Source organism: Cygnus olor, chromosome 1 (assembly GCF_009769625.2).
Source record: "Cygnus olor isolate bCygOlo1 chromosome 1, bCygOlo1.pri.v2, whole genome shotgun sequence".
In the NCBI taxonomy this organism is placed as follows: domain Eukaryota; kingdom Metazoa; phylum Chordata; class Aves; order Anseriformes; family Anatidae; genus Cygnus; species Cygnus olor.
Window position 1 is genome coordinate 41631791 of NC_049169.1, and position 26343 is coordinate 41658133.

A 26343-nucleotide genomic window follows, 5' to 3' on the forward strand; every position below is an offset into this window, starting at 1 on the left:
ACAATTTTCCCTTTCTTCAAGTTTCCCTCATTTCATTTGGCTTCACCCCCAAGGTGAACCAAGACTTCATGGCAAATTTAATCAGGTCTGAGTAGTCATAGGTCAAGGTGACAGTGCCGCATTCAGCCTGCCATACCAGCATCTTGCACAGAGACTACAAATATGAAACTAAAGAGGTTCCTCAGTAGGGTCAGTGTAAGTTTCCTGTTACTGCAGGTCACATTTATTCCCATCCCATTTCCATCAGGATTTGGAAGTGTTTGGGTGTATTCTCAGCTCTTCAGACTGTCCCATACCGAGTAGTAGTAGTAGTAGTAGTAAAAACCGTCTTTTTCTTTACAGATAATAGTGCATGCAGTTTCTTTACAGGGAATCTTGATAAAAATGTAAGACTTTCAGATAGTCCTGCTCAAGAATCAAGATCTTTTATTATGAATATATTAACACATAAATATGTTGATAAGCATGCCCAACTGTAAATGTAAAAGAGACATGAAAGCAGATGGCTTGTATTCAGATGTGTTAAACTAGTTTAACTTGTGCAATATCAAAAGAAACCAGTTTCCTTACTATAGTATGACTATAATACTTGCAAAATGAGACCATAAGAGTTTATTTCCCGTTGGACCCTTTGAAAGTCTTAGACACTATTTTTTAGTTCCAGTTCTAGTAGAGATAAATCTGAATAATAATAATAATAATAATAATAATAATAATAATAATAATAACAACAACAACAACAACAACAATAATAATGTTTCTGTAACAAGATTCTCCCCTTTGGAACACATAGGAATCACCTATTCACCTATTGTGGATAACATAACAGTGTAGTGAAAATCCTATACAAATTTTTCAAATACGATTTCATGACAACTTTTCTCAGAATACAGGTAAATCATCAACAGTGCCAAACTGAATGTAATGAATGTATGGCATAGAAGGTGTTTCTTTTGATGACTTAGGTTACTGATTGGTATTTTTCTAAATAATTACCATATTTTACAATTAATAAATATTTCTTATTTTTTTTCTGAATCAGGTACATTTTGTATCACAAAATATATACAATGAAAAATCATTAGGGAGTTTTTATATTTTAATTGTATTACCCTTTGAAAATTTTTCTAAAAATTTTCTTTTTCTGAAGAGGTGAGAAGAACTTGAAGTGTGCTAAACATCTGTTTTCAAGTGAAGAACAAAAGAGGGTTCTCAATGCCAAATATTATTTCTGTCATCATTTAAGAATCACCCAGACTCCCAAACACTATTGGAAATGTGGCATTTAAAGAATGGATAGGCAGATGGATAAAGATATTGGACAGGGTAATCCATTTTGCCGTACCAGTTTTAATCTAGGATGATGCTGTTGGCTTCAGCAGAACCTCCTTGGAGTAAACTGGCTAGCAGGGACGTGTGTTTGGGCCCAAGTTGCACTGTATGCAATGTATGAGTCAACAATGAACAGAAACTGAAATAAACTTGTCTTTCTTAATCTCTGACAACAGCTTTAGGTGTAGCAGGCTATTCAAAATCATAAATTTGGCCAAAAAGTAGATATTCCAGGTAGTGGATTTTTTTTTGTTGTTGTTTGTTTGTTTTTGCTTTTAATAAGTATATGTGAGAGTGTACGTGACCTAGTCTCATACTGCTCCCTATTATGCGAGTGAGGATGAGAGTTTAGGCCACGTACCTGGAAATATTTTTCCATTTCTTCCAAGTCATTCCATATAACTAAATCTACATGGACAGTTTCATACTCTTCCTGGCTCCAAAATGTGCACAAGAAATGCTTTTATCCACACACAAACATGTCTCGGTTGCTTGCCTGAATCTCTGTACTTTTTAGAATCCACAATTAAGACCAGAGCTAAGACTAAACCAGTAGCCAGAACTCTAAAGGTAGTATTTCTCTGTCCTTGTGTCCATGTGAAAGTCAGAAATACAAATAAGATCTGCTCTTCCATTTTTCATTATTCATTTTATACAGGCTATGTATTGTGAATATTTAGAGTCCAGTATGCTATCTTAATTCCTGATTTGTGTTTTTATTTGGTTTTGATTCTACTAGCACTACAGAACTTGAATGAGAATGCACTGTGTGGTAAAAATGCATAATTTTCTGCTTTTTAATTCATTTAAATCCATTAACCTCCTGCTCATCTTAGTGATGAACATCCATATGAAAGTGAAAGAGTGAAATACAGCTCTCAAATCAGATTAATACTCTGGGGAAATTATTTAAGAATAAATCTTGCTGGTGAAGTGGATTTGAAGAATATCTCATGCCATAGTTCTAATCCCAAAGGACGTCTATTCAATATTCATTAAAAAAAATAAAATAAAAAAATCAGCCATCAGAAACATTGGTGAAATTTTTACAAAGCAAACCTTTTACCAGGTTTTATTTGGGGCTTTATGTTGTGGTTCAGAATGTCAAAACACATACAGAGCTATGGAAGATAGTGCAGAATGATGTGCTGACAGAAATTACAATTTTATATTTGATTCCAAAATAATCAAGAGAAATTTGGAAGCATATATGTGTAGAGCGTGTTCTGTTCTTCAGGACTAATCCTGCCAGAACTAGACAAATCTCAACTCACATATACATCTGTATGTTCTCATAAACTATGCTGTCATAAAGTCAACAAGAAAAAAATTAGTCAAGCCAAGATATTTTTCAGAGCCTCTTACAAATACAGAAGAACATCATGCTGTATTAGTCATCATTACTTGTCTTCTGAGTAGCCCACAATTAAATTGATGCTTGGAAGTGAAGAAAGTGTTGTCTGCCAGACAAAAGAGATGAAAACTAGTCTTGGTAACAGCAGAAATAATTATTAAAAAAATAGACATATTCTATATGTTGAGTCACTGGTGAGTACAATGCCACAAATGAGCTCTTCCTGTAAGTCTGCAGACTGCTGGGTATTAAGTACTACTGTTTATCTACATGCAAGTCCCACAGTCTGGTTTAGTGATTTATTTCAGTCAGTAAAAATTCAAAAAGCTACCAGTCAAAAGCAGATTACCCACAACTACAGCATGTAATATGTTACAGTAGTTTTGCAATGTATCTTCTTTGTATGCCATATAATGTAATAATAGTGTTGCAGTTGTGATATTGCTGCTTATTTGTACATAATTGTTTTAAATATAATCCCCTAAAATGTGGGTGTAGAAATATCTTGGGACTCACTACTATTTATGGCGTAAGTATTTCAGATGCATTTTTCACAAGGTTATGTGTACGAACAACATTAAAAGGATTTGATTTACACAAGCAGCTTAATACTTAAAAAGCATAATTCAGGAGGCTTAATTTAATAAGTATCAAATGATGTTATCTGATGATGCCTACAAATCAAAATTCCTAAATTATCATCCTCTTAGCTGAGTTTACTTGCACCCATGAAGCTGGAACTACATTTCAGAATAGGATAAATTATTCTTCAGTTTTGATAAGGAAATGGTTATATTATTAGAGATGATAGTCTTTGTTTACCTCTGACAAGCAGTCTCGTGTAATATTGATTGGCTTTCAACATTTTTATTTGAGTAGCTAGGTGGACAAATACCTACATGGCAATGAAGATGTATTATATCATTAATTAAGTATTCCATTTTTAGGTTTTAATATTTTTAATGTGGTAAATCTGTTATTCAACACACTTCATTTCTTTCAGTCTTTTGAACCTTTAGTATAAACTAAGTGATTTGAAACAAATAATGTTTGTGAGTAACAGTGATGTGAGTTCAGCAGCAGTATGTTCTTAGCAATTAAGCAATACAAGCTATGTTCTTATCAATACAAGCAAATTTTGTTTCACTTTCTGTGTCTTGATATGTAAGATTTGGGATCTGTGTATCCTGATTTATGTACTGAAGCAAACTACATCTGCTACAACACTTTGTATTTCTTATGATACTGTTCATGTTAATGGGAAACATCACCTCTGTTGTGAACTTGTGCTGTTTGAAAGTAAAATTCATTACAAAATTGTGGGCATATTTCATAAAATTTGTCTGGCGTCTATATGAAGTATTACAAAGCAAAATCCTTAGTCCTTGATGTTTAAGCAGGTAGATTTCTATATATGCAGTGTTAGCACTCGTAAGAGTTTACCCCCGGTGTACAATAATGCCACCACTAACTACTTAAATAAACATGGGCTTCAGGGATTCATACCACTCTTGATTGAAACAGTATTGAGGAGTAGAAACTGCTTGAAATCTCTTAGAGCTTTTGTAATTGAAAAATTACTCTCATCTGTTGGTAAGTTTGAATAAAAAGTGTTTGGGGCTGCTAGGGTTTGAGTTCAAAGAATAACTGCGGTTTGCCAAGGCAAGAAGTAGGTAATTAAAGCAATGTTTATAGACACACTGAAAGCTTCAAAATGGGACAACTTTCAGGCTAACTTCTAGACTGGAAAGGAAAGAAAGTGAAAATAACCCACAAATGTATTAATGGATGTCTTATTGAATCTTCTAACAGTTCCTGAGAGTTTTATAGTAACTGCAGTTATTATCAGAAAAATGACTGTAAGAGTTATGTTCTGACATTTTCTGTGTATTATGTGGCTGTGAGTTGCCACACCAAACGCTCAATTCACAAGCCAGAACAAGACTTTATTATAAAGCTAACACTGCAGCCACAGTCTATTGTCTGAAAGTTGGCCTCTGTTATTAATTCATTCAGCAGCACCAACAGGAATGACTTTGGACTTAAGGTTTGTGTTGCAGATCTCTTGGTGAACCATGAAGTAAAACAGAATTTTCTTTGTAGTTCTGCAGTATATTAAGTCATTGGTGTTAATAGTAATGACTTGATTTGTCTGCAAGTTTAAGAGATGTGATTTCAAAGACATGTACAAGTAGATGTATACACGTAAAATAACCAGGCACCATTTCTATAAGATAACTAATTTTAATTATTTTTCATCTGAAATGTATGTTAAGACTTAGGCTTATTATTTTCTAAATATTTAGTATTGCAGGTAGATATTGAGATGTTTTCATAGCACTTAAAGGTTTAAGTGGGCCCTATCAAATTACATGTTGTTTATAGCGATGGCCTCCTGAATTACTGCAGAGAACACATGCCCATTATGAAAAATGCCTTGGTTATTCTAGGAGATCTGCTAGGAAGTATTGATTTGGTTATTTGGAGGTGAGCATTACTTACTTCAGTCTGTTTTTTTTTTTTTTTTTTTTTTCCCTTTAGCTTCTAGTACTTAGTGTCAGAACAAAATTTCCCATCTTTGAAGTAGTTTCAAAGTAGTAGTAATAGTTTGAAGTTCTACATTAAGGTTGATTTGAAAGTTCAAAGAGGGTCTAAGTTATACAGTTTATATCCAAACAAAACTTAATTTGTTAAATTCTTTGGGACAGGAAAATTGCCATTTGAATTGGTTTCTTCTGTAGTTGACATTGTTTAAAGGTCAAGTACAGATATTCTCATTGTATTCTTTATTTTCATGGCTGATCCAGGTGTGTAGTTGGAGGTCAGGACAGAGCCAGCCCAATTCCTTGCTGTTGCCATCAGGAGTGGCTCAATCTCCCTTTCCCTCCTCCCCATCTTCCACATCCTCTCCCAAATCATGCCTTTCTCAGGCTTGGACACACCCTGTCCTCCACTGACTCCTGTGCTCATGTGACTGCATAGGAAACCGGAGTGACTAAAATAAGATTGCCTGTTTTGCTGGGTGAGTTTTCTGCACTGAGTCAGCTCCCAGTGTGCTCAGAGAAGTGTTGAAGCCAGACGAGGTGGCAGCAGCAGGGCCCCACGCCTGGGAGGAGGAGGTGAGGGAGAAGCATATCATCCCATTGTAGCTGCAGCCAACTTTCAACTCACTTGGCTGTGTCACATCACTCTCTCTTATGAAATGACCTAGTTTATTTATCTATTTATTTATCTATTTATTTATGTATTTATCGTGATGTGCAGCTACATAAACATTTAAGAAAATGATAGTTAATGCCTGAGTATCTGCAAGTACAGTGCTTGGCCAGAGCTGAGCTGGAATAATCTTATTGATTTAGAGGAATGGTTATACCACTTTCACAGATATACAGATTGGTGACACCAGCCAAACTGATTTATGAAAGCTTAATTGTGAACCCCAACTTAACAGTAACTTTAATAAGAGTTAGCTGCAGAGTTGTTTTTTTTTTTTTTTAATTGATTTAGGAGAGAGATTATTTATCGTTCCCTATATATAGTAACATGTTCTTAAAAACAGTTAAATAAGTGTAGGAGAAGACTTTTTAAAAGATGTTGTTGCTACTGGAGTTTATTGTGCTTAACAAACTCATATCTAAAAGTTTTGTAGATGCTTATATGTCCATAAAAACTACCTGTGGGTCAAGAAAGTCTGTGTAAACTCATAATATATACTTCTAGGGTCAGTAGTAAAACGAATGTTTCTATTCCTTTTAGCTACTAATATTTGATAAGAATAAAGGCAGAACTGCAATCATAGAAAGACAATAATAGTTACGCCCTCCTCTCAGGCTAGAAAAGATACTGTCAACAATAAAGGAGTTTTCATTCCAGGAATGAATTTACCCCTCGTGTTATAAGGGTCGAAAGCTGCTCATATGAAGTTTTGTAAAATGGGTAAACATTAAAATAAAATTAAGTGCTTGGACTTGATCTACTCCAGGTTTATGGTTTTGGTGCTGAATTTTCCTTATTTCTTTTAATATTTTTCAATGAAAATAGGCATTTAAATAATATTGTTAAATTTTTGTATGTGTGCGAGTAGTCAAATTGCCTTAAAAATATCTGTCAATCTAAAAAAATGTAATTTAAAATCATGTCTGTTGAAGCCACTTGACATAGGACCTCTCTTTACACACCATTATTTTGTGTTGATAAGAACATTTTTCGACATACAAAGTTGTTAACTGAGAGATGTTACATTTATACCTAGTATTTGCCTCATAGAACCTGGGAGGGAGGGGGAAAGCAGGAAGGGACAGTAATTTAAATGAATTTTTGGGAACATTCTGGCTCCCTAAACTGAAGAATAGAAACATAAAAAGAGTTAATTTAATGCTGTGACTAGTCATTGTACAGGCAGAATTGTGATCCTTTTATTGGTCTATATTTAGGCTACATTTTTTTCTGCTCTTCCCTAAAGCTGTCTGTAGCAACTGTAAAATTCTTCTAAACCATCAGCAGTAGTGCAACATGTCCTTTCCTAAGTGAGCACTTTTCAGGGTATCATAAACTTTAATTAAATTAAATTTTTTTAGCGTGAGATTTGAAGGACAAAAATAGAGAATAAGAGATCACTGTGACATCATTTTCACAAAATTCTACATCATTCCAACGAAATACTTTTGCCAAAACATTTGTTGGATGTTTATACTTTCATTTTTTCAGCTCACTCTGTCACCCACATCTCCAGACATATATTCAGTGTCCCGTATGGATGCTTTCATTGCTGTTTGTTTGTAGTGTATCAAATCCAATTTTATGTTAAGTAGGTGGGTTGCCGATTTGCCAGCATGCCATTCTGGATTGGGCATTTATGAATTGTTTTTTAGCACCAAAGTGGACAATGAATGCTTTATATCAGTTCCCCAATTAGGAGTAATCATTCTTGCTAAACTTTGGTAAAGAGCTGTAGTATGCGATGAATGTAAAGTATTCATTCCTGGGCTGTTTCTTTTTTTTTTTTTTTTTTTTTTTCTCCCTACATTTTCACTTTAGTACATTTTGTCAAATAGTCTTATGCTGCTTGTTATTTCTGTTCATATTGCAGATTGAAAATGTTGATGTTTGCCTTAGCTTTCTGGCAGCCAGAGGCGTAAATGTCCAAGGTCTTTCTGCGGAAGGTAAGAGAAGCAGATCATCAGAACAAATCATTGGATTCTTTTTTCCTGAAAATTAATTTTCATAATACAAATTATTTGTACTTCCATACCAAACTGCAGCTGTCTTGAGTGGAATTCAAACGTAGATTACTACATTACAGTGAGAGAGAGAGTGTGAGAAAAATTTAGATTTCCCTTTAATTTTCCCTTGAAAATGAACCAAGAAATTCAGTATGTTTATGAAACCTAAGGCACATTTTAAAATATCTTTATTTTCAAATATATTAATCTTTTCATGTTATCTCCACAATATCAGATAGGTAGAGTTTTTTCCATGTATACATTTCTCATGTATGGGTTTGTGTATGGGTTTCAAAACTACAAACATCGATGTAAAAATCTTGCTCAGATGTGTAAACTCATGGAATACTATTTTTTAAGAGCATTTATTACCAGTAGTAATGTTGTAAGGATGCCTATGAAATTTATTGCATTATTTTGATATAATGTATTAAGTGAACGAGCAAATGGTCTTGCTGCTTATATTATAACCTTTTTTAATATATTAGTCCTTGCCTGATACACTTATAAATGTATAAAATCAAAACCATTAAAATACCAATACTTTTAATTAATATGTAATGTTTGCCATATTAATATAAAATTAAGTCAGGTGGATACTTTATCTTGTAGATTAATACAATGGATACAAGATTTTGGCCTGTAAAGGATTAAGTAGTTCTGCAAGCTGCTATGCATCTTCGAAATCCCTTTGACCTCCGTGGCTGCTGAAGCTTTTAGTTACTAACAAGATGCAACCTTATATTATTTTTGCACATGGTACAACTAAAAGATAGAAGGCAAAAGACCTTTTTTTTTTTAGAGATGGTAAATTTCATTGATTTTTAGATCACAGAAGAAAAATCTTGAATGATATAGCTAGTGTTTGATTTTAAAATTAACTCAGTTAACTCAATTAACTCACCATTGTCATCCTTCACTATCTAGTACCTTTCCAGTATCTTAACAGAAGTGTATCATAACTGTAACATATGTACTGTCTCTTTTTCTATACTTCTCAAATTATGGAAAGATCCTTAACTGATTCAAAGGAACCTCTGTTTATACTGTAGATATGACGATGGGATACTGAATATTTACATGTTGCCATTCATCTCAAAGCTGTTTAGAACTCAATTTTTCAGCAAAGACTATTTTTACATGCATACAAAATAAGAATCAGATTTGTGAAGAGCATAAATTTATTACGTGAGAATACTCTTTGATACCATGACACAATACAACACCCGTTTTCCTTTCTACTTCATAAAATTAAAATTGGATTGCATTCTGTAATACATGCCTTCATTCATACCTTTTTTTTTGCTTTGGAAAATAATTTTTAAAAGATAGAAGCTTCAACTGTTTGGCATTAAGTGCAAATACTACCAAAAGCAATATTGCTATATGGTTTTAAATGCAAGGACTATTTTAAAAACACTTTTATTAATCTTTAAAACAGAATTTTAATAAGGCAGACTTTGAGTTCTGACGTAAGATTAAAACAAGTTTTGCTGTTTTGCAGTTAGTCGTGAGTCCAGTATAAATCTAATGTCTTTGTAGTGACGTTAGTGCAAACTGACACAGAAGTGTGACTCCTTTAAATATACCATTTCTAGCACGTACAGTCCTGAACAATTTGCTTGAGGGGAAGGAATTGAGAAAAGCTGGCATGCTTTTTTATCATTAAATTATCAGGTTACCTTCATAGTGTTTTGTCAGCACATTTATGTTTAAAATTAAGTTTAGAAACAGGTAAGGCTGTTTCTCATAATAGGCTTTGGTGAATGTGTCTTGTCACATAAATTGGGTCATTTATTAATGCATCCTTCAGACAGTTTCTGGAACTGTAAACAATGATCTTAACAAAGATTAAAGATTTCACAACCAGTTTCCTACCTCATTTCAACACTTGAGCAAGGAGGTCTAGAACCAAAGTTGTTTTCCAGTCTTGACTGCAAAATCTGTACCGGAGAACCCAAATGATAAATAATAAACCAGTTGCTACTAAGTAAAACACTCCCCTCCTCTTCCCTACAAGAGTTTAGTACATATTAGAATTTTCATCTTCACAGGGAAGAAGAGGAAGTATGGATACTCAGAACAAATTTCCATTTTGCAAAGTACATGGTGAAGTCCAGGATTGTGTTTGCTTTTGAGAAAAGACCGAGAGTCTAAGGGCTACAATGTTTGATGGTCTGTTCATGTATACATTAACATTTCACATAATTTTATTAAAAGGAAATTAATATGGTTTAAAATACATTAATATGACAGTGCTTGTTTATAAACTGTGTTTTAAACATTACCTCAGAAAGGCTATGTAGCACATACAACACAATATTTAGATTTGCAGGAAAGACAGAAAGATTGTAATGTTAGGTTACAAGTCTACTGGCCTAATGAAAACCTTTCACAAGAAGCCCAGTGCCAAAGAAAATTAATAATGAAGATATGAACAGACCTAAGTGCTGCAGATAATTTCATTAAAGCCCCCTGAGTCATCTTTTTCTGACACAGAGATCTGTTATGAGCAAAGAATAACATTAGCCTTTTAAAACCTTTATCTCAGGCTGGGCAAAGACAAAGAAAAAGGAATGGGATACATGAGGATGCTACTTTGAGTCAACAGAATTTCATATGGGAAGCTATTTTAGCCTCAAGTGAAAGCTGTAGTTTTGAAGTCTTTATTAATCAGTACTGGCAGTCTGACATAGAAACCTAGAAAATCATGTAACTGGAAAGTTCAGAGATGTAATCACACACCTTATGGTCACCTCTTTTTTATGGTTGTTTTCCATTAATCTGCGTCTCTTATGTTCCTTACTAATTCTTGTGAATGCATATACACTTATGAACGAGGTTGTTACCAACTCTTTTCAATTTTTTTAGCAGTCATTATTTATTTCCACTGTGCACAGAATTTTACCAAGAATCCAGAAGAGGAATTGAAAGCAACTAGTTAGAAGGGAGTGTTCCTAAAGCCAGAAAGAATTCAGATTTTACTAGTTGTAAAAGAAGCTTCCCTGCTTCCCGAGAATCCTTGTACTTTGTTGCGTCTGTGTACTGTATTCACTTGAGATTATATACATTATATAAGGTTAGGTTTAACCTTCTTTATGACCACTCACATTTGACTCATCATGTGGACATTATGGAGATGTGTTTCTTGCAACAATGACACATAAATAATTGAAGATAACAAACAATAACATATCAGCAACAGTTAACATGTCCCCAATTGTAGAGACAAATGCAGAAAGGCATAAGCATATATAGGTTTATGTACATAAATGTTTGAGTATAAAACTGTTACAAAGCTGAAAGTGTAAAACCACAGTTTTCACTCATTTCTCTTTTTTTTTTTTTTTTTTTAATAGAAATAAGGAATGGAAATTTGAAAGCCATTTTAGGGCTGTTTTTCAGTTTGTCTCGGTACAAACAGCAGCAACATCATCAGCAACAGTACTATCAGTCTTTGGTGGAGCTACAACAGCAAGTCCCTTCACCTGCGGCTGAAAGCAGCCAGTCCAAAACACACCAAGATATGCAGTCGAGGTAGGTTAAAAAGTTAATTTTCTTATGTGTAAAAGCTTTTTATTTGCCTGTTCGAAAAGGAGATGTTCTTGTGGAAAAAAAAAAAAAAGTTCACCTAAAAAAAAGCTTAAAAGACTAGCTTTTCTTAATTTTTATTTTTGTACCAGTTATTTTTGCAATAGATGTAGGAAAACAATATTTATTTAAGTGTCTGTTTGGTGTTAAGCTTGCACTTCTTGAGAGTAAAGCTACGGTGAGTGCAGAAAACCTTCCCAATTAAATTTAGTTCAATTTTTAGTTAATTTCAAGGCATTCTTCATATTTGTCTCTACAGTCCTTTGCACAGTAAGAGATGGTTAGCACATCCTCAGGTTAGAATACTGATTATTTTCATGTTTTCCTCACATGGGGAGGCAAAATAGAGGAAAGACACAATAGTTTCATTTATTATAAAATCTTTTTGTTCCCATGCATTGTGTTTTTGAGTGCCTAATTCTATTCGTGTGGTTTTTGATTTTTTTTTTTTACTTTGAAGAAGTTTTTTGTTTCTTTTAAGAGGACAATTTAAGATTTAGTTAGTAAAGCAAGAAACTCAACAGAAAACTTAGCTGTTGAATTACATTATTCTCGGACGGAAGCTGAAAAAATATTTTCAGAAAGTCGTTGCCTATTGGCCATGACAAAAGAATCAGTTTAAGTACAAATTTCTATTCAAATGGAAAGAGTGTTTTCAAAGTATACTTTACTGAGGAAAAAAAAAAAAAAAGCTATTCTCATATAGGGCTATGTAAAGTGAACTTTTAATGAAGAACTTTATACATTGCTCTGTAGGTATTAATACTTGTTTGTACTTGTTTGATTTAATATTTTCTTGTTTAAAAGATTTTGCATACTTCATTAACAATTGCATATCTAGAATGTGATAAATCCATGAGTAAAAGTATCAGACTACAATAATTAAATTTTGGTTCTTGAGTCCTTAACATCTAAAATACACTTTCCTGTTTATAGTAAACAGCCTATTTCTTCAGTTGAGTAAACCTTTTGCACTTCAGCCCAATAGAAATCTTTGCCCTGAAACTAAGAATGTTATAAAAATAAATTTATAGCAAAATGTTTTTGGTGGCATTTCTGATTACCTCATTTGATACAAAAATTAAGATACACTTGCATTTGCCTGGGACACTACAATGTGAAATGCATTTTTTTTTTCTTTACTTCTGAAAATTAATCTCTTTGAATGCTTTTTCTGTGAAGTTTGCTATTAACATGTAATCTAGGGAATTACGGCACCATCCGGGAAGACTCTAAGCACTCTGAACATTTTCTGAAGTTGATTTTCTGCTTTCTGTAAGACATTTAAGAGGACATAACATCTCTTGTTATTCAGAAATCAGATGTTGTTTTTTATCATAAGGAAGATATTTTGATTGCGGGTCTAGAAGTGTTCACTGCTTTAATCAGTGGAATTAAGGGCTTAGCCAGCTGTATGCAAATACCTTTGGTTATTGGGTTTTGTTTAGAATTTAGTAAAACTGAAACATTTTCTGCTTTTCCAATTTAGCCATGGTGTATTTTTAATAAAAATAGTTATCATGTTCCTTTGTATATCACCACTATTGCAAGGAATTCTGTTTGTCCAAAAAAGCTTGGAGCAAAGCAGTTGTTTATGATTTGGAAGACAGCGATTGCACACTAGTCCTTTGTCTGCTCAGGAACGGTCGGCAAGGGGGGGATGGAATTTTATAAAGCTTTCCTTTCATTATAATTTCCCAAGATCTCACGGTCCTTCAGTGCGTATTTCTCCTCTTCTCCTTTGCTATGAACATACTTCATTATGGAGAAAGGCAATCTTTCTGTGTCCAGAATCCCAGTTTTCATACTTTCATAAAGTGACATCCCAGGATGGTTTAACAGGATTTCTACTTCCATCAGTGTGCTTTAGACTTCCTACTTTAATGCTGGGAGTCTAACATCACCTCATTCCTTTATATTTATATACATATTGTTGATAGTTATTTATAATCATATTTCAGCTACAAAATTTTTCAATGTAAAAAATTGTTATGCCAAGATTAATACTGTCTTTCTTATTTCCTACCTATAAACTGAATGCAAGATTTTGTGTTTCCTTTCACATACACATAAATTGAATTTTTCTCACCAGAAATTTCTGTACTGTCTGAGAGAGTAAGATTTTCTCTACCCATACATTTTCCATAAAGGCTGTAAAGATAAAGAAAGGTCCCTAGTTCTGAAAAGTGTCTGAATGAAAGATTTTTATCTTCTGTTATAAATGCTTCTAGTATTCTGAGCAGTTAGCAAAACAAGGAACTCCAGAACTTAGAAACAAACAGAAATACAAATATATAGATAAATATGGATTTTTTTAATATAAATTTTCTCTTTCATTTGACATTGTTTTGAAGTAATAATAGGAAATTACAATTACATGTCCACTTCTAAGAAGAAATTACTGCATTTGAAAAATACGGTCTCCTCAAATACATGTGCATATACAAGTGTCTTTTGATTTAAACTGTGTATAGAAGACTTAGCAAGCCTTCCCTTCATAGCAATCATATAATTTAACTCTATATTTTTTTCCATCAAAGCACATATTTTGGAAAATCAAAATGATTTCCAAGCAGCCTTTTTAGTCTTAAGCTAGTAATGAGTAAATAGAGGATTCCATTTAGATTCCATTATTTCCAAAATATTAAATTAATAGAAGACAACTCCTTTGATGGGATTCATCTTGCCTGCCTTTTGCTGTGGACAGGTAGCTTACATGTCTCACAAGGCTAATTTCTAAAATGTGATTGCTTTCATGGCGACCATGTCTCAGCATTAATTACAGGGGTAACTAGATGACCTTTAAAGGTCTCTTCCAACCCAAATCATTCTATGCTTCTATGATTCCATGACTGACTGATTTAAGGGCAGACTTTCCAGAAGGTCCTTGTGAACTCATATACTGTTTCATTTGACACTTGAGACTTTTAGATATGTTTGAGAAAAAAAGTATTTTCATACAGATTCTTGAACCTTCCTCTTTCATTGAATGAAGAATAATAAGAAGTAGTAAAACCTAAGGTGTGTAATAAAGTCACATTTTTTTCCTATGTTGTTACAAATAATTATTAACTCAATAATGGATAATCTAACTTATATCAATAATAGAGTAATTTTGCATTTTTTTTCTAAAATAGTGGTGATAAAACTAGCTATTTCATATTAAAGACAATTTATTACAAGTTTATAATGCAGCAATGACTCCCTTTCTCTATTAGCCTGTTGCAGTTCTAAATGTGCCTTTAAAAATTCTTAATATGTTCTGTTTTCTTACATTTTATACTGTGAAAAGTATATGGTGTATATATTGGGAAAATTATTTGGGAAATACACATAACGGAAATTCTTTTCCATTACTTTGGTCTGTGGTCCTTTATTACCTAGAAATAGTTCTTTTGGACTTTCCAGAGGAGCAAGTAAAATCACTTCATTAGTAGGGCAGAAGTGAGATAATGAACACAGTAGACAATGGCACATTCATGTTTACTCAGTAATAGCTTAGTTCTTCAAAGCTATTTTGACTAAATTTTAAAATACTTTCTGAAAATTATCTTATGGGTAGATGACAAAAAATATTTTTGAACCATTATGTAAATTTAAATATGCTTAGTGTGTACCTGTTCATATGTGTGTGCACATACAGGCAGAACCAAAACAAATATACTATATATTATATTATATTAATATTAATATTATATATATATATATATATATATATATAAATATATAACATTATACTATATTATATACTGAAGGGCCTAGAGGGTAAGATGTATGAGGAGCGGCTGAGGTCACTGGGCCTGTTCAGCCTGGAGAAGAGGAGGCTGAGGGGGGACCTCATCGCAGTATACAACTTCCTCGCGAGAGGGAGTGGAGAGGCAGGTGACCTATTCTCTGTTATCACCAGTGACAGGACCCGTGGGAACGGTGTGAAGCTGAGGCAGGGGAAGTTTAGGCTGGACATCAGGAAGAGGTTCTTCACCGAGAGGGTGGTTGCACACTGGAACAGGCTCCCCAGGGAAGTAGTCACTGCACCAAGCCTGTCTGAATTTAAGAAGTGTCTGGACCGTGCACTTAGTCACATGGTCTAAACTTTTGGGCAGACCTGTGTGGTGCCAGGAGTTGGACTTGTTGATCCTTATGGGTCCCTTCCAACTTGGGATATTCTATGATTCTATGATTCTATATATTTTACAGACTTTTTGCTTTCTATATATTTTACAGACTTTTTACTTTTTAAAAACACTCCGTTTCACATTTCATGTTACGATTAAAGTCTTTGAAAGTATGTCTTTATAATTGCAGATACTCTTAAGTTATATTATTCTCAGGTCCTAACAAATGTATCTACATTTGGTCAGTGTGACAACACTTTTGTGTTCCTAATCCCATGTAATCTGTCCCTAACCAAGCTCAGAATTGTGAAAAGTGTACACACAGAAGCGTGCAAGATTCTGCATGTGAAAGAGTATCATTGGCCTATGTAATTCTAAGCACAACAGCTAAATTTTAAATTAAAATGTAAAAAGAAAGAAGAAAGTTGATTTATGGTAAATGGAATTTCATCGCAAAGAATATGTTTTATATATGGTAGACTGTAATTTTGTACTGCTAAGTATAAGAACTCTTAAAATGATTTAGACAATTAGTGGAAAAGTCTGTGGTAAATAATAAATGGTAACTCAGGGGAGAGAACAGTTTTAAATAGGATTTCTGATTTCTTTTTATCCTAAAATTTCCTACATTCTTGTATGACTAGCTGTGGGAATTGAATACTTCAAAATCTGAGGTAGGCACTTCACTATTTAGTTATGACTTTGTTGCTGCTTTGAGATTTTGTTAAAAAAAAAAAATACCGTGCTGGTGGCCTTATTTATATCTGTCAGTACAGATATATGACAACAATGGTTACATTATATTTTTATGCTTCACTTTGCTAGTGGATTCCATTATCACAGCAATACATCTAAACTTTCTACAGTGATGATCTTTCAACCACCCAGATACTAAGAGAAAACACATGTGGATGAAAGAAGTTCTGTCTCATTTATGGATTAGGCAGTAACTGGTTTCAGTAAGCTGTCAGCAAAATTCCACAAGACGGACAAACTATTTTATCACGTACCGGAATGATGAGCACAGCTTGAGGTCCAGATGGATTTTGTTAAATTTGTTATATTAAAAGAGCACCCTGGTTTTCCTAAGCGCATAAACAAAGTTAGGTAGCTGATTTCTACAGGCAGTTGCATATATAACTAATGTAATGAACTCGGTTTCATGTTGCCTCCCTCTTAGAAGTACTGGGGAAAAAATGAAGCATATTGGACACACAGCTTGTGCTGTGTGAAACAGTAATGCAAATGTAGTGGTTATGATTATGAATTTAAATAGCTCCATGCCAGAATACTGGCAATTCCTATGCCAATCTTGGTTCCACCACTGTCAGTTTAGAAAACAGCCTTTATTTCAGTATTCATGAGGTTTAAAATACAACCTTAAGAGTCAGTGCAAAGTGCATTGCACTGACAAAGGCTAAAAAATGAAATGTGTGAACAGTTGTTTCTTGTTTAATCGAAAGCAAAGTAATGAACCTAGTCTCTTCTCTATCCTTAGCTCTGGTCATTGCTAGTCACTTGGTTTTAATGAAAAGAATCAGGTATGCTGTTCCTGCTTTGTCCACTAAAGAATCATTATTCAATGACTGCAAAGAAGAAAAATCAGGAAAAGGTTTATTTCTTCTTTTACTAGTAGGGTTCTGAACAGACAAACTATTAGCCAAATCTGATGTGTTTTTATGCATCTGGGAGATAATGCAGAATGAATTGCATTGCTTAGTGTGATTGCACAGGTATGTGCGGCAGCTGACCTTCAAATGGACCTTTGGCCTTTCATTTTACTTTAAATGAGATATCCTTCTATCTTCAGAATCAGTTTTGGCCCCCTTCCATACCTTAAAGACACAATCATTACAGTCCTTACAATTTCCAATGAAAGGAACTTCTGATGCCTTTACAGACCAGGGCATGAAGTTCTTTCATCCTTGTAGTCCTGATCAGAGCCCAGGTAACTAAACGATGTAGTATCGCTGTGTACTAATTACATCAGTTAGCTGTGTGCCTAAACAAATAGGTTATATGTAACAATGTTGAGTTGCGTAAAACGGAGATTTATTCCTGTGATAAGCACTATATAGGTTATTGGGAAAAGTGATTCTTCTTGCATATTCCATTTGTTTACCTCACACAAATATCAAATTTATTTACACATTTTATATAACTCTTATTGCATGCTGGAGATTATTGCAATTTCAGGCGTTCTCTAGGGCACATCTATGATATGTTGGCAGAGCAACATCTAAAAAAGACACCTTCATTGCCTCCTAAATATTAAGATTTCTGTCAGTTTCATTTGCAACTATTTTGATTTATTTTTTTTGTCTAAAATGGCTGTGTTTTGACACAGTATGCAAAGAAGCATGAGCAGTATTTGTAGTTTCATAATACACCCTTCTGTTGCAGATGACCAACTTAGAAATTACTGTACTCAAAAGGGATACTTTCTGATGATGGCATATTACTGTCCTTTCTGATAACCTTCATACAGAAAAGACAGAACAATGCAATAGCAACAATGTATTTTTCACATACCTCTTCCCTGTAGCCCATCCTCTCTAAGATAAGAAGATAAGTAATAATATTGCTAAAGTTTAACATAAGGAAAGAAAACGAATTTGAAAGGGACTTTCAATTTCTGAAAGAAATGGTCTCTCTTATAGCCATAAGATAATATAGCACATAGTAGAGGGGAAACACATAAAATATAAAAATGTAAATGTTAAAGGATTATATATCATCTTAAGCTTTTAAGATTTCTTTAAACTTTTTAACTCTTATTTAAACTGATCTCTCAGAAAGTGATCTTTTACCTTCCTACATAATTCTATGGGCTGGTTCCTGAAAATCTTGTTCTTTATTGGTTGTGTTATTTATTATGTTCTGCAGTTCTTCTCTGCAAAGTATCTGATGTTTTTCTGAATATCTGCTTTAGAAACTTGTGACATAGTTACTCTGATTTCTCCTGTTAATAAATTGACTCTGCCGCCTGCTTATTTTTTTCACTGCTCTTGTTCTGTTTGTATTTCAGAATGCAACTGTCATCCTTTCTTGTTGTCTGTTCTTGCAGTTTTCAAAATAATGTTTTAATTTAGTTTAGTGACAATTTCCATTCTGTACACTTCAGATATTTTCATTGTCTGGCACTTCTCTCCTTTGCCTCTGATCGCTCATTACTTTTTATATTTCAAGTTTGATGCACTTGGGCTGTAATTTTCACTGCTGCTAATCCTGATCTTGTAGAACTTAATAGCAATTTTTTCATTCATCTTTGTAGCATCAGAATCCAATATATATATATACATAAAAGGAAAAGAAGACTTAGAATATAGATTTTCTCTTCAATCATTCTTTGTTGCTCTGCCTTCCCTCTCCATACTAATCCATTAATTCTTCTCATTCTCTGAAAGTGAGTTCTCATGAACTTTTGTCCATGAATCTTTCTTTTCCTGGCACCTATGTAATTCTGATGGCTTGCAAACATTTGATGTTGCCTTATTATCTATTCTAAAGCAACATGTTTTTATTTATTCCTCAACAGATTCCTTGCTGGAAGTGTACAACTTGATCTTTCTCTTGCATTCATGCAACCCTTTTAGTCAGTTTCACATTTGTACTGTTACTTTCTTTGCTACTGTCAGTCCTTTCTGTCCACTTTATCTCAATATTTTGCAGACTGCTGCAAATGTGATCTTCTACTATTGTTCTTTGGCAGATATCAGTTAGTGAAAGGACATTAACTTTTTTTTGCAGCTATGGATGCATTTCTCTCCTCTCTTCATTGACAAAAAAAAAAAAGTAAAAAAAAAGTAAAAAAAAAAGTTAAAAAAAAAAAGTACAAGTCCATACACTTCCAAAGAAGTGCAGGCAGTGTTGTTTATATAATTAGTGTCCATAGAAAATTGGTTAAAATAGAAATGAAAAAATGATCTTACTTTATATTTAAAATTTACCACACTTAAAAGAGAAACTTCATCAGCTTAGGAAAATTTCTTATATATGTGTTTGGTTTTTGGTATGTGTTTTTGAAAATACTTATACATAGCTAGTTGTTGGTGGAAGTTTTTCTAATTTCTTTATACTGCATAGATCTTTACTGTATTAGAGTGAATGGGGAGATCCAACAAAATATACTCTTGAGTATACTTTAATACCTTAAATAAGAACAGCCTTAATTACATGTTAATTGGTTGATTGATGCAGGTTTATAGCAATCCCAACCATTCTTTAGGATGTATTGATGAATATGGATTTTCTGGAAATCTGTGAAAAGTTTCAAAAGACAATGGTTGCAGATTTGAAAGTACAACAATTTCAGGCTTTGTGGCAGCCCCTTCTTCCTTCTCTTTAAGAGAAACCTCTGTTACAGTTTTATTGTGCTGAACTGTGATACAGAATGGTGGCATACATTGCTGTATAGATCATCTGACATGTTATTGTTCAAGATCATAAATGGTATGGAGATAAGGTCATAAAAAGGTAAGCTGGATCCCCAAGTGCATAGCCCTAATTCTGGTAGCAGGTAACAAACACACTGTTGGCTGATTTGTTCAGAAAAAATATATATATTTTTTTATTTTTTATTTTTTTAAGATTTTTTTGTGCTGTTTGAGGTGAGTTACATGTCAGGTTAAGCACAGTAGATAACTAGCACCTTTTCCACTTTGTTGATATGCTTTTAGGTTCTTTAAGGTTGTGATCTCACATATTCTTTCAATAAATTCCATAAAATTCCTGCAATACAAATACTGGGACCAGGGTAGAAACTGTGTAGTTGCTGTGATGGATGACTTGTTCTTATTACAAGTCACTGTGTTCTGTGTGAACAAAAATGTTGATGCAAAACTAGGTTATCTGAGTTTCAGTTTATGATCTGTGATCATAAAGAAAAAAAGGAAAAGAAATGTCAAAAATATATTGTTCTTTGGAAAATCAGTTTTTTGGTTTCCTCCTCAGTCTTCCTTGAATGTTCATTTGAGGAGCCAGAGATCTTTTTGCTGCCCAGATTGTTTGGTGTAGTGAGGAGCTTGGAAACTTTTGTATCCTGTGGCCTCTCTCCCAGCAGGATTGGGATTTGGAGTCAGGTGAACCTTAGAATATTATATATTCTGCTTTCTGCCAGGCAGGCTGATGAGAAGTATGCAGTCAAGGAGCTTATTTTGTTCTTCTTGTTGTTTTTCTTTTTGTTTTGTTTTGTTTTTAAAAAGAGAAAATGTTTACAGCACAATCAAGATCTTGTAGGATTTTTTTTTTCCATTAAAAATCCTTTATTTAAACTATATATATATATATATATTTTTTTTTTTTTTTTTTAATCAAGAAATCATTCTGATAGAAGAGTCTTTAACAGTTGTGGAGCTCGGTCACCCTAGTGAAACAAATGCACTTTATAAAATCAACAGCATATGAAAATTCAAGTATGCCAAGGTAGAACTTTGATTACATACTGCAGACCCCTTTGCCTTTTAAGAGATTGCATAGCTGGCATTTTAGAACCACCATGCAACTCATTAGAGGAAAGCGGCTACACTGCTCTGACAGTGTGATGTAATGTGATCCTTTTGATCTTTCAAAAGACTGTTAATGAAAAGTAGATGATATGCAGGCTGACACTGCATGAGTTACTTTTTGAAGAAGGAGGTTAAAATATTTTCAGCTTGATTCATGCTTTGTATCCGGGTTCATATAACCTTAATTCTTCAGCTTTTACGTGTTATAGACACTTTCAAAGAGCTTCTTCTTTCCTGCTATACCATCCTATTTGTATAGCAGAAAGACACTTTTTCTGCCATTTTAGTCTAGAGTCCAGCAGTCACTTGTCTTTCCTTTTCATCTTCTTTGCTCTTACATGCCCATTTCAGTTGAACATTTCACTTCACTTTTAGTGGGAGGGTATTAAGAACCTTTGGTATTGTAGTTTATGTTGACTCCCTAGGTTCCCCTACATCTTTCATGACCATTTCTTAAACCGTTTTATCCTGCCTGCAACTGCATGCCCTCATCCAGGTCCCCATTTTGGTGGAACACAGTGCATCTCTCCCTAGAGTGACTGACTGTGCTGCACAGCCTCGTGGTGCAGTGCTGAGTTCCTGCAACTAGACTGGCTGTGGTATAACTCTAGGGCTTCCCATTAGCACCTCAGGGTAACCACAGTGTGTAACATCTGCACTGCTTCCTTCTCAGTACTTCTCCAGCTACCTCTGTGCTGAACTGCCTTTCTGGACAACCTCAGCATGTTTATTCCATTTTCTCACGGTTTTTCACCAAGGAACCACCAACGTCCAGTGTCACCATTTCATCTCTGTTGTGGTGGCTAGAGTTTCCCTTGATTGTGAGAGAAAATATGGGTGTTTGATTTCCACGTGGAAACCAGTTGATTTCTAAGAATTTTGGATCAGATGCATTTATACAATCTTACCTCTTTTGAACAGGATTTGCTTAACCAGAAGTATTTGCCTGCTCTTCTTCTATGTGTTAGAAAGAAGGGGAGAGCTAAGCATGTTGCCAGATGCCTCCTGGCCTGCTCCTGGCCCAGGTCCAGGGCTGTGCTGGCCCCAGCATTGCAACACTGAGCCCCAGGTCTGGGCTGTCTCTCCAGGAGCAAAGTGGTTGCCTGCAGGCTCTGCAGACAGTGTTGGTCTCCTCCATAGTTCCCGTGTCCCCTTCCTGAAAATGGGCCACAGCTGGGCTTTGCAGGCAACTGCTGTGGCTTCTCCCAGGAGTCAAAGCTGACACTGTGTCGGGGAAGAATGCTGGTAGGAGTATTACAGCAATGGAAAGGGTCTTGGGAGCAGAAAGATAAGAACCAGGGACTTTCAAAATCCCCCTTTCCAGCCCTCTGACAAGTAAAGCCTTCCTTGTCCTAAATGCTGTGAAACTAAATTTCTGCTGTCTGGACTATTAACATGCATCTGTGCTGCTTTAGTGCAGGAACATATTTATAGTACCTTTGAGTGAATCTGTAAGCATAAATAATTACAACTTTAAGCAAAGTAGGTTTATTTTCCTGACTGCCAGATGTTACCCACCAACAATTATCAGATAGGATGAAGGGCAACAGGTAAATATTTGTTCATACATTTAGAATAGCTCTAAGAGAGACTGGACTTTAGATGTGTTGCAGTTCCCATTTGTAACATTGCAGCCAGAAGTTGGGAAACAGGCATCTGTGCAAAGCTTTAATTGGTCCAACACATCAAATGCTAATTGTGAAGGAAGACCCAAAGTCATTAGGAGCTTGATGCATCTAGTTTCTGAGCTGTTAAAATTCTCTTTTTCATTTATCAAATTACTTTGAAAAATAAATTTGTTCAATCACAGTGGAAATGTTGTTATACTATTTTGACACATCCATCAATGCCTTTCAGGACTGTCTGTAAAGTTTGAAAACGGTCTATAGGCTGACGTTTCATGAATTTGCTAGTGGATGGAGTCCCAGGCAACAGGCATGGAAGGAAAGAGATTTTTCTAGCAAGTATTTCCAGATAGATTCTTCATATATTAATTCTTATTAAAATATATATATTTTTTAATGTGTTGTCCGTCTGTGGGCTAGCTTATCAACAACTCAGCGACTGAGTTTATCACTGAGATCAAGTAATTTGCCTCTTTGGAGTAGCATTGTTTGAAGTAGGAAAGCTACCAGGCACTAGGCAGATCTTTCATCCTCTTTAGGTATTGGTTAAGATGCATCCTATTCTCTCTGCTTTTCCAACTCACTGTCCGTGTTGATTGTACTATGTATCATTTAACCTTCTACAACATAAATGCACTAAAGTTTTATTTGACATTCCATTTTTCTCACAAACTCCTTAGTTGAGTCAATGGAGATAACCAGCTAACCTTTTCTAGATTCCTTCATTTTAAATATGTTGAAAAAAAAAAGAAGAGTGGAAGATCTTACCAAAAGATGGGCTTACCAAAGAAGGTCTTACCAAAAGATGGGAAAAGATTCAAGCACAAATTTAGCAACTTCAGTAAAACATCCTATGTCACATTTGTAGCATGTCTAGTTATTAAGAAAAATAGCTGTAAATGAAATACAAAGTAATATACTAACAGCTATATAAATAAAAATATATAAATAGAAATTATTATGATATTATTACAGTTTATTACAATTCCCACAGAAGTTATAGTCATATGAAAGAGCACTTTGTCAGCACTACTGTGAAGATATATATCACAGGACTGAATGATGCATTTATATGTTAAATGATTTGTTTTTCCCTTCTTAAGACTAAAGTAGTCTCCCTTTTATTTATTCATTGAATGCACATGTGCCATTTGTGTTTGCCAGGCACAGAGGCAGTGCTGAACCCCTTACTGGGTAACAAATTGGTAAAGTAACAATAATCATGCAACACATTCAAGTGTCACTTTGACCCTTGGTTTGTGCCTTTGCCCTAATCCTCTTCAGAACAGCCATGCCTGTATGGGAAGACTTTTTTCCTTTAAGGGCTTCTTCTATCTGCTCTACACTGCGTCTGTCCAATTCAGTGGGCCAGCAGAAATTGCTTAATGCTTTTCTGGTAGAATCAGTACCACCAGGTTTTTCATATAAGTGCTGCCAGTCTACAAAGTTGGGACTAAATTATTATGGTTCCTGCTACTACTCAGAAGAGTTACTAGAAGATGCAGAACTGTAAGAGACGAGCACTATGTGACTGTCAGAGCTTCTGCTTACTCATTTTCCTATCACTTCCTTAAGAATGTAAGGAATTTGATTTTGTGATTGCACCTGAGTATGACCTTAGGCTGTGTGGATCCCAAAGGATGCATCTGTTTACTGTATCTGAAATTACTTGGCAGGAGGCCTTACCTTAGCTATACCTTTTACACATCCCCTATGCAAAAGACTAAAAGAATAAAGGCATCAATTTGCTGTTTAGCAATGACATATTGCTGGGTGTTACAAGGAACATATAGCTTCTTAGCCCTGTAGCACAGCATATTTTATGTTGCAGAAATACTACTTGGATGTCTTAAGGGACTAAGGTGCATTTTCCTATGAAACTTCACAATGAATCTAAGCACATGTGATGGCTTCCCTAATGGAGCCTTTGATTGATTGCGTGGGCAATGCATCACTTACGTATGTGAACTATGGGGCCATACCAGTAATGAAAACTATGATGGGATTCTCCTTCTACATAGCTCTACTGTCAGACAGGTCATCTTTCTTTAGTACGGATTCTTCTGAGTCCATGCTGGCTCTGGAACAGCAAACCTCTTCCTACCTACCAGATTGTGAACCCATTCAATTTGCTGGAGGTGCTTTTAGCTGTATATACATACATGTTTCGTACTTTTCATGGGTGCAAAAACACCAGCACAAAGTTTTAAGGTGCACTAACAGAGCTAGAATTCAGTCACTGTGCCTGAATTGTTTATTCCTAAAATAATTTCTAGCAGATGACAAAATGTATAACAATATACATTATTTCATAATCTGTGCATTGCATCTCTCATAAAAATCTGCATGTTACATTACTTCATATTTTTTGCCAGTTAATTTGTGTTTTCTCTCCATGTTCAATTTGCATTCATTAACTCATAAGCGTGGTAAGTGTGTTCTTTCTATACATGTTCAAAGAAATCCTTTAATTCAATTTCTCTGTTTCTTCTCATACAGTCTCACAGCCAGATATGCAACTCAGTCTAATCACAGTGGAATTGCAACCAGTCAAAAAAAGACTTCTAGGTCAGTTAAATATCTCTAATTTATTGCTTATTAGCGATACTCAAGCAAGTCAATGTCCATTGGAAGTTTATCCTTTGGACAAAAGTGGACATTAAAAAATGTGTATTTATGTTATGCGTGCAAGCTTTGCAACAATGAGCTTTGCCATGGGAAAGCCTCATATGGACTGGAGGGAGCTGATTTTACTGTATATTAGCAATATTTCTGGTTGTTATGTATTTTGCATCTTGGTATCCTGCATGTAAAATATCAGGTGGGGAGGATTAGTTGGTGATTTTAGTGCTCTCTATTTTCTGGCTCAAATTCTTTCTTTAGTCACAAGCAAAAAAAAGTCTGGGTCCCAATTCCCAGTAGGTGTTCTTCTGCATGTATTGCAAACCCACCTGAGAGGTTGAGTTCACAGAGCCAAGATCACACAGAAGCAAAACAAGAGTGGAAAAAAGAAGCACGTTCAAGAGTTCTGCTCCTTCAAGAGTAGCCCACACACAGTCGCTGCTAGAGAGATGCTTTGTTTTGGCTGTGATTTGACAGAACTGTGTGTAGGAGCTGCCCTGTTTGAGATTTCATCGATACTTTTAGCACTATGAGCACTAAAATCTACAAGCCAGGTTGCAAAAGAAAGAAGCTGAGATGTAAAGCTTACTCTTGTTTCTAACATTTTTTTTTTGTGTGTGGTGGGTAATTAATGTGTTCATTAATTATTTGTTGTTGCTGTACAGTTCATTGGTGAGAACAATGAACTATAAATTGTGTAATCTACAGTAAAGATTGCATTTTTCAACGTAGTGCACTAACATGATTTGAGTTGCTGGTGATAGCTTGGAATGAGCTATACCACAGTCCAGTTGCTTTGCACCTGCATTTGTAGGTCTTCAGTTTTTCTTATTGCTGATGCTCCTGTCTTGTCTGCATTCAGTATGTCGGGGTTTACAGTCTTAATGTCTAATACTTTAAATCTGTGGCAGTGTTTCCGAAGCCTGTTCAGAGGTATGTGACTTGTCCCTTATTTGTTATTCTCCTCTTTGCATT

At 34.7% G+C, this 26343-nt stretch overlaps 1 protein-coding gene across 1 annotated transcript in view; it reads left to right on the plus strand.

Annotated features, from left to right (window-relative positions):
* Positions 1-26343, plus strand: part of NAV3 (neuron navigator 3) — a 273005-nt gene that overhangs the window by 101957 nt on the left and 144705 nt on the right. The window contains 3 exon segments of the mRNA XM_040553881.1: positions 7776-7848; positions 11268-11445; positions 25246-25314. Of these exon segments, the coding sequence (XP_040409815.1) occupies positions 7776-7848; positions 11268-11445; positions 25246-25314 (320 nt within the window).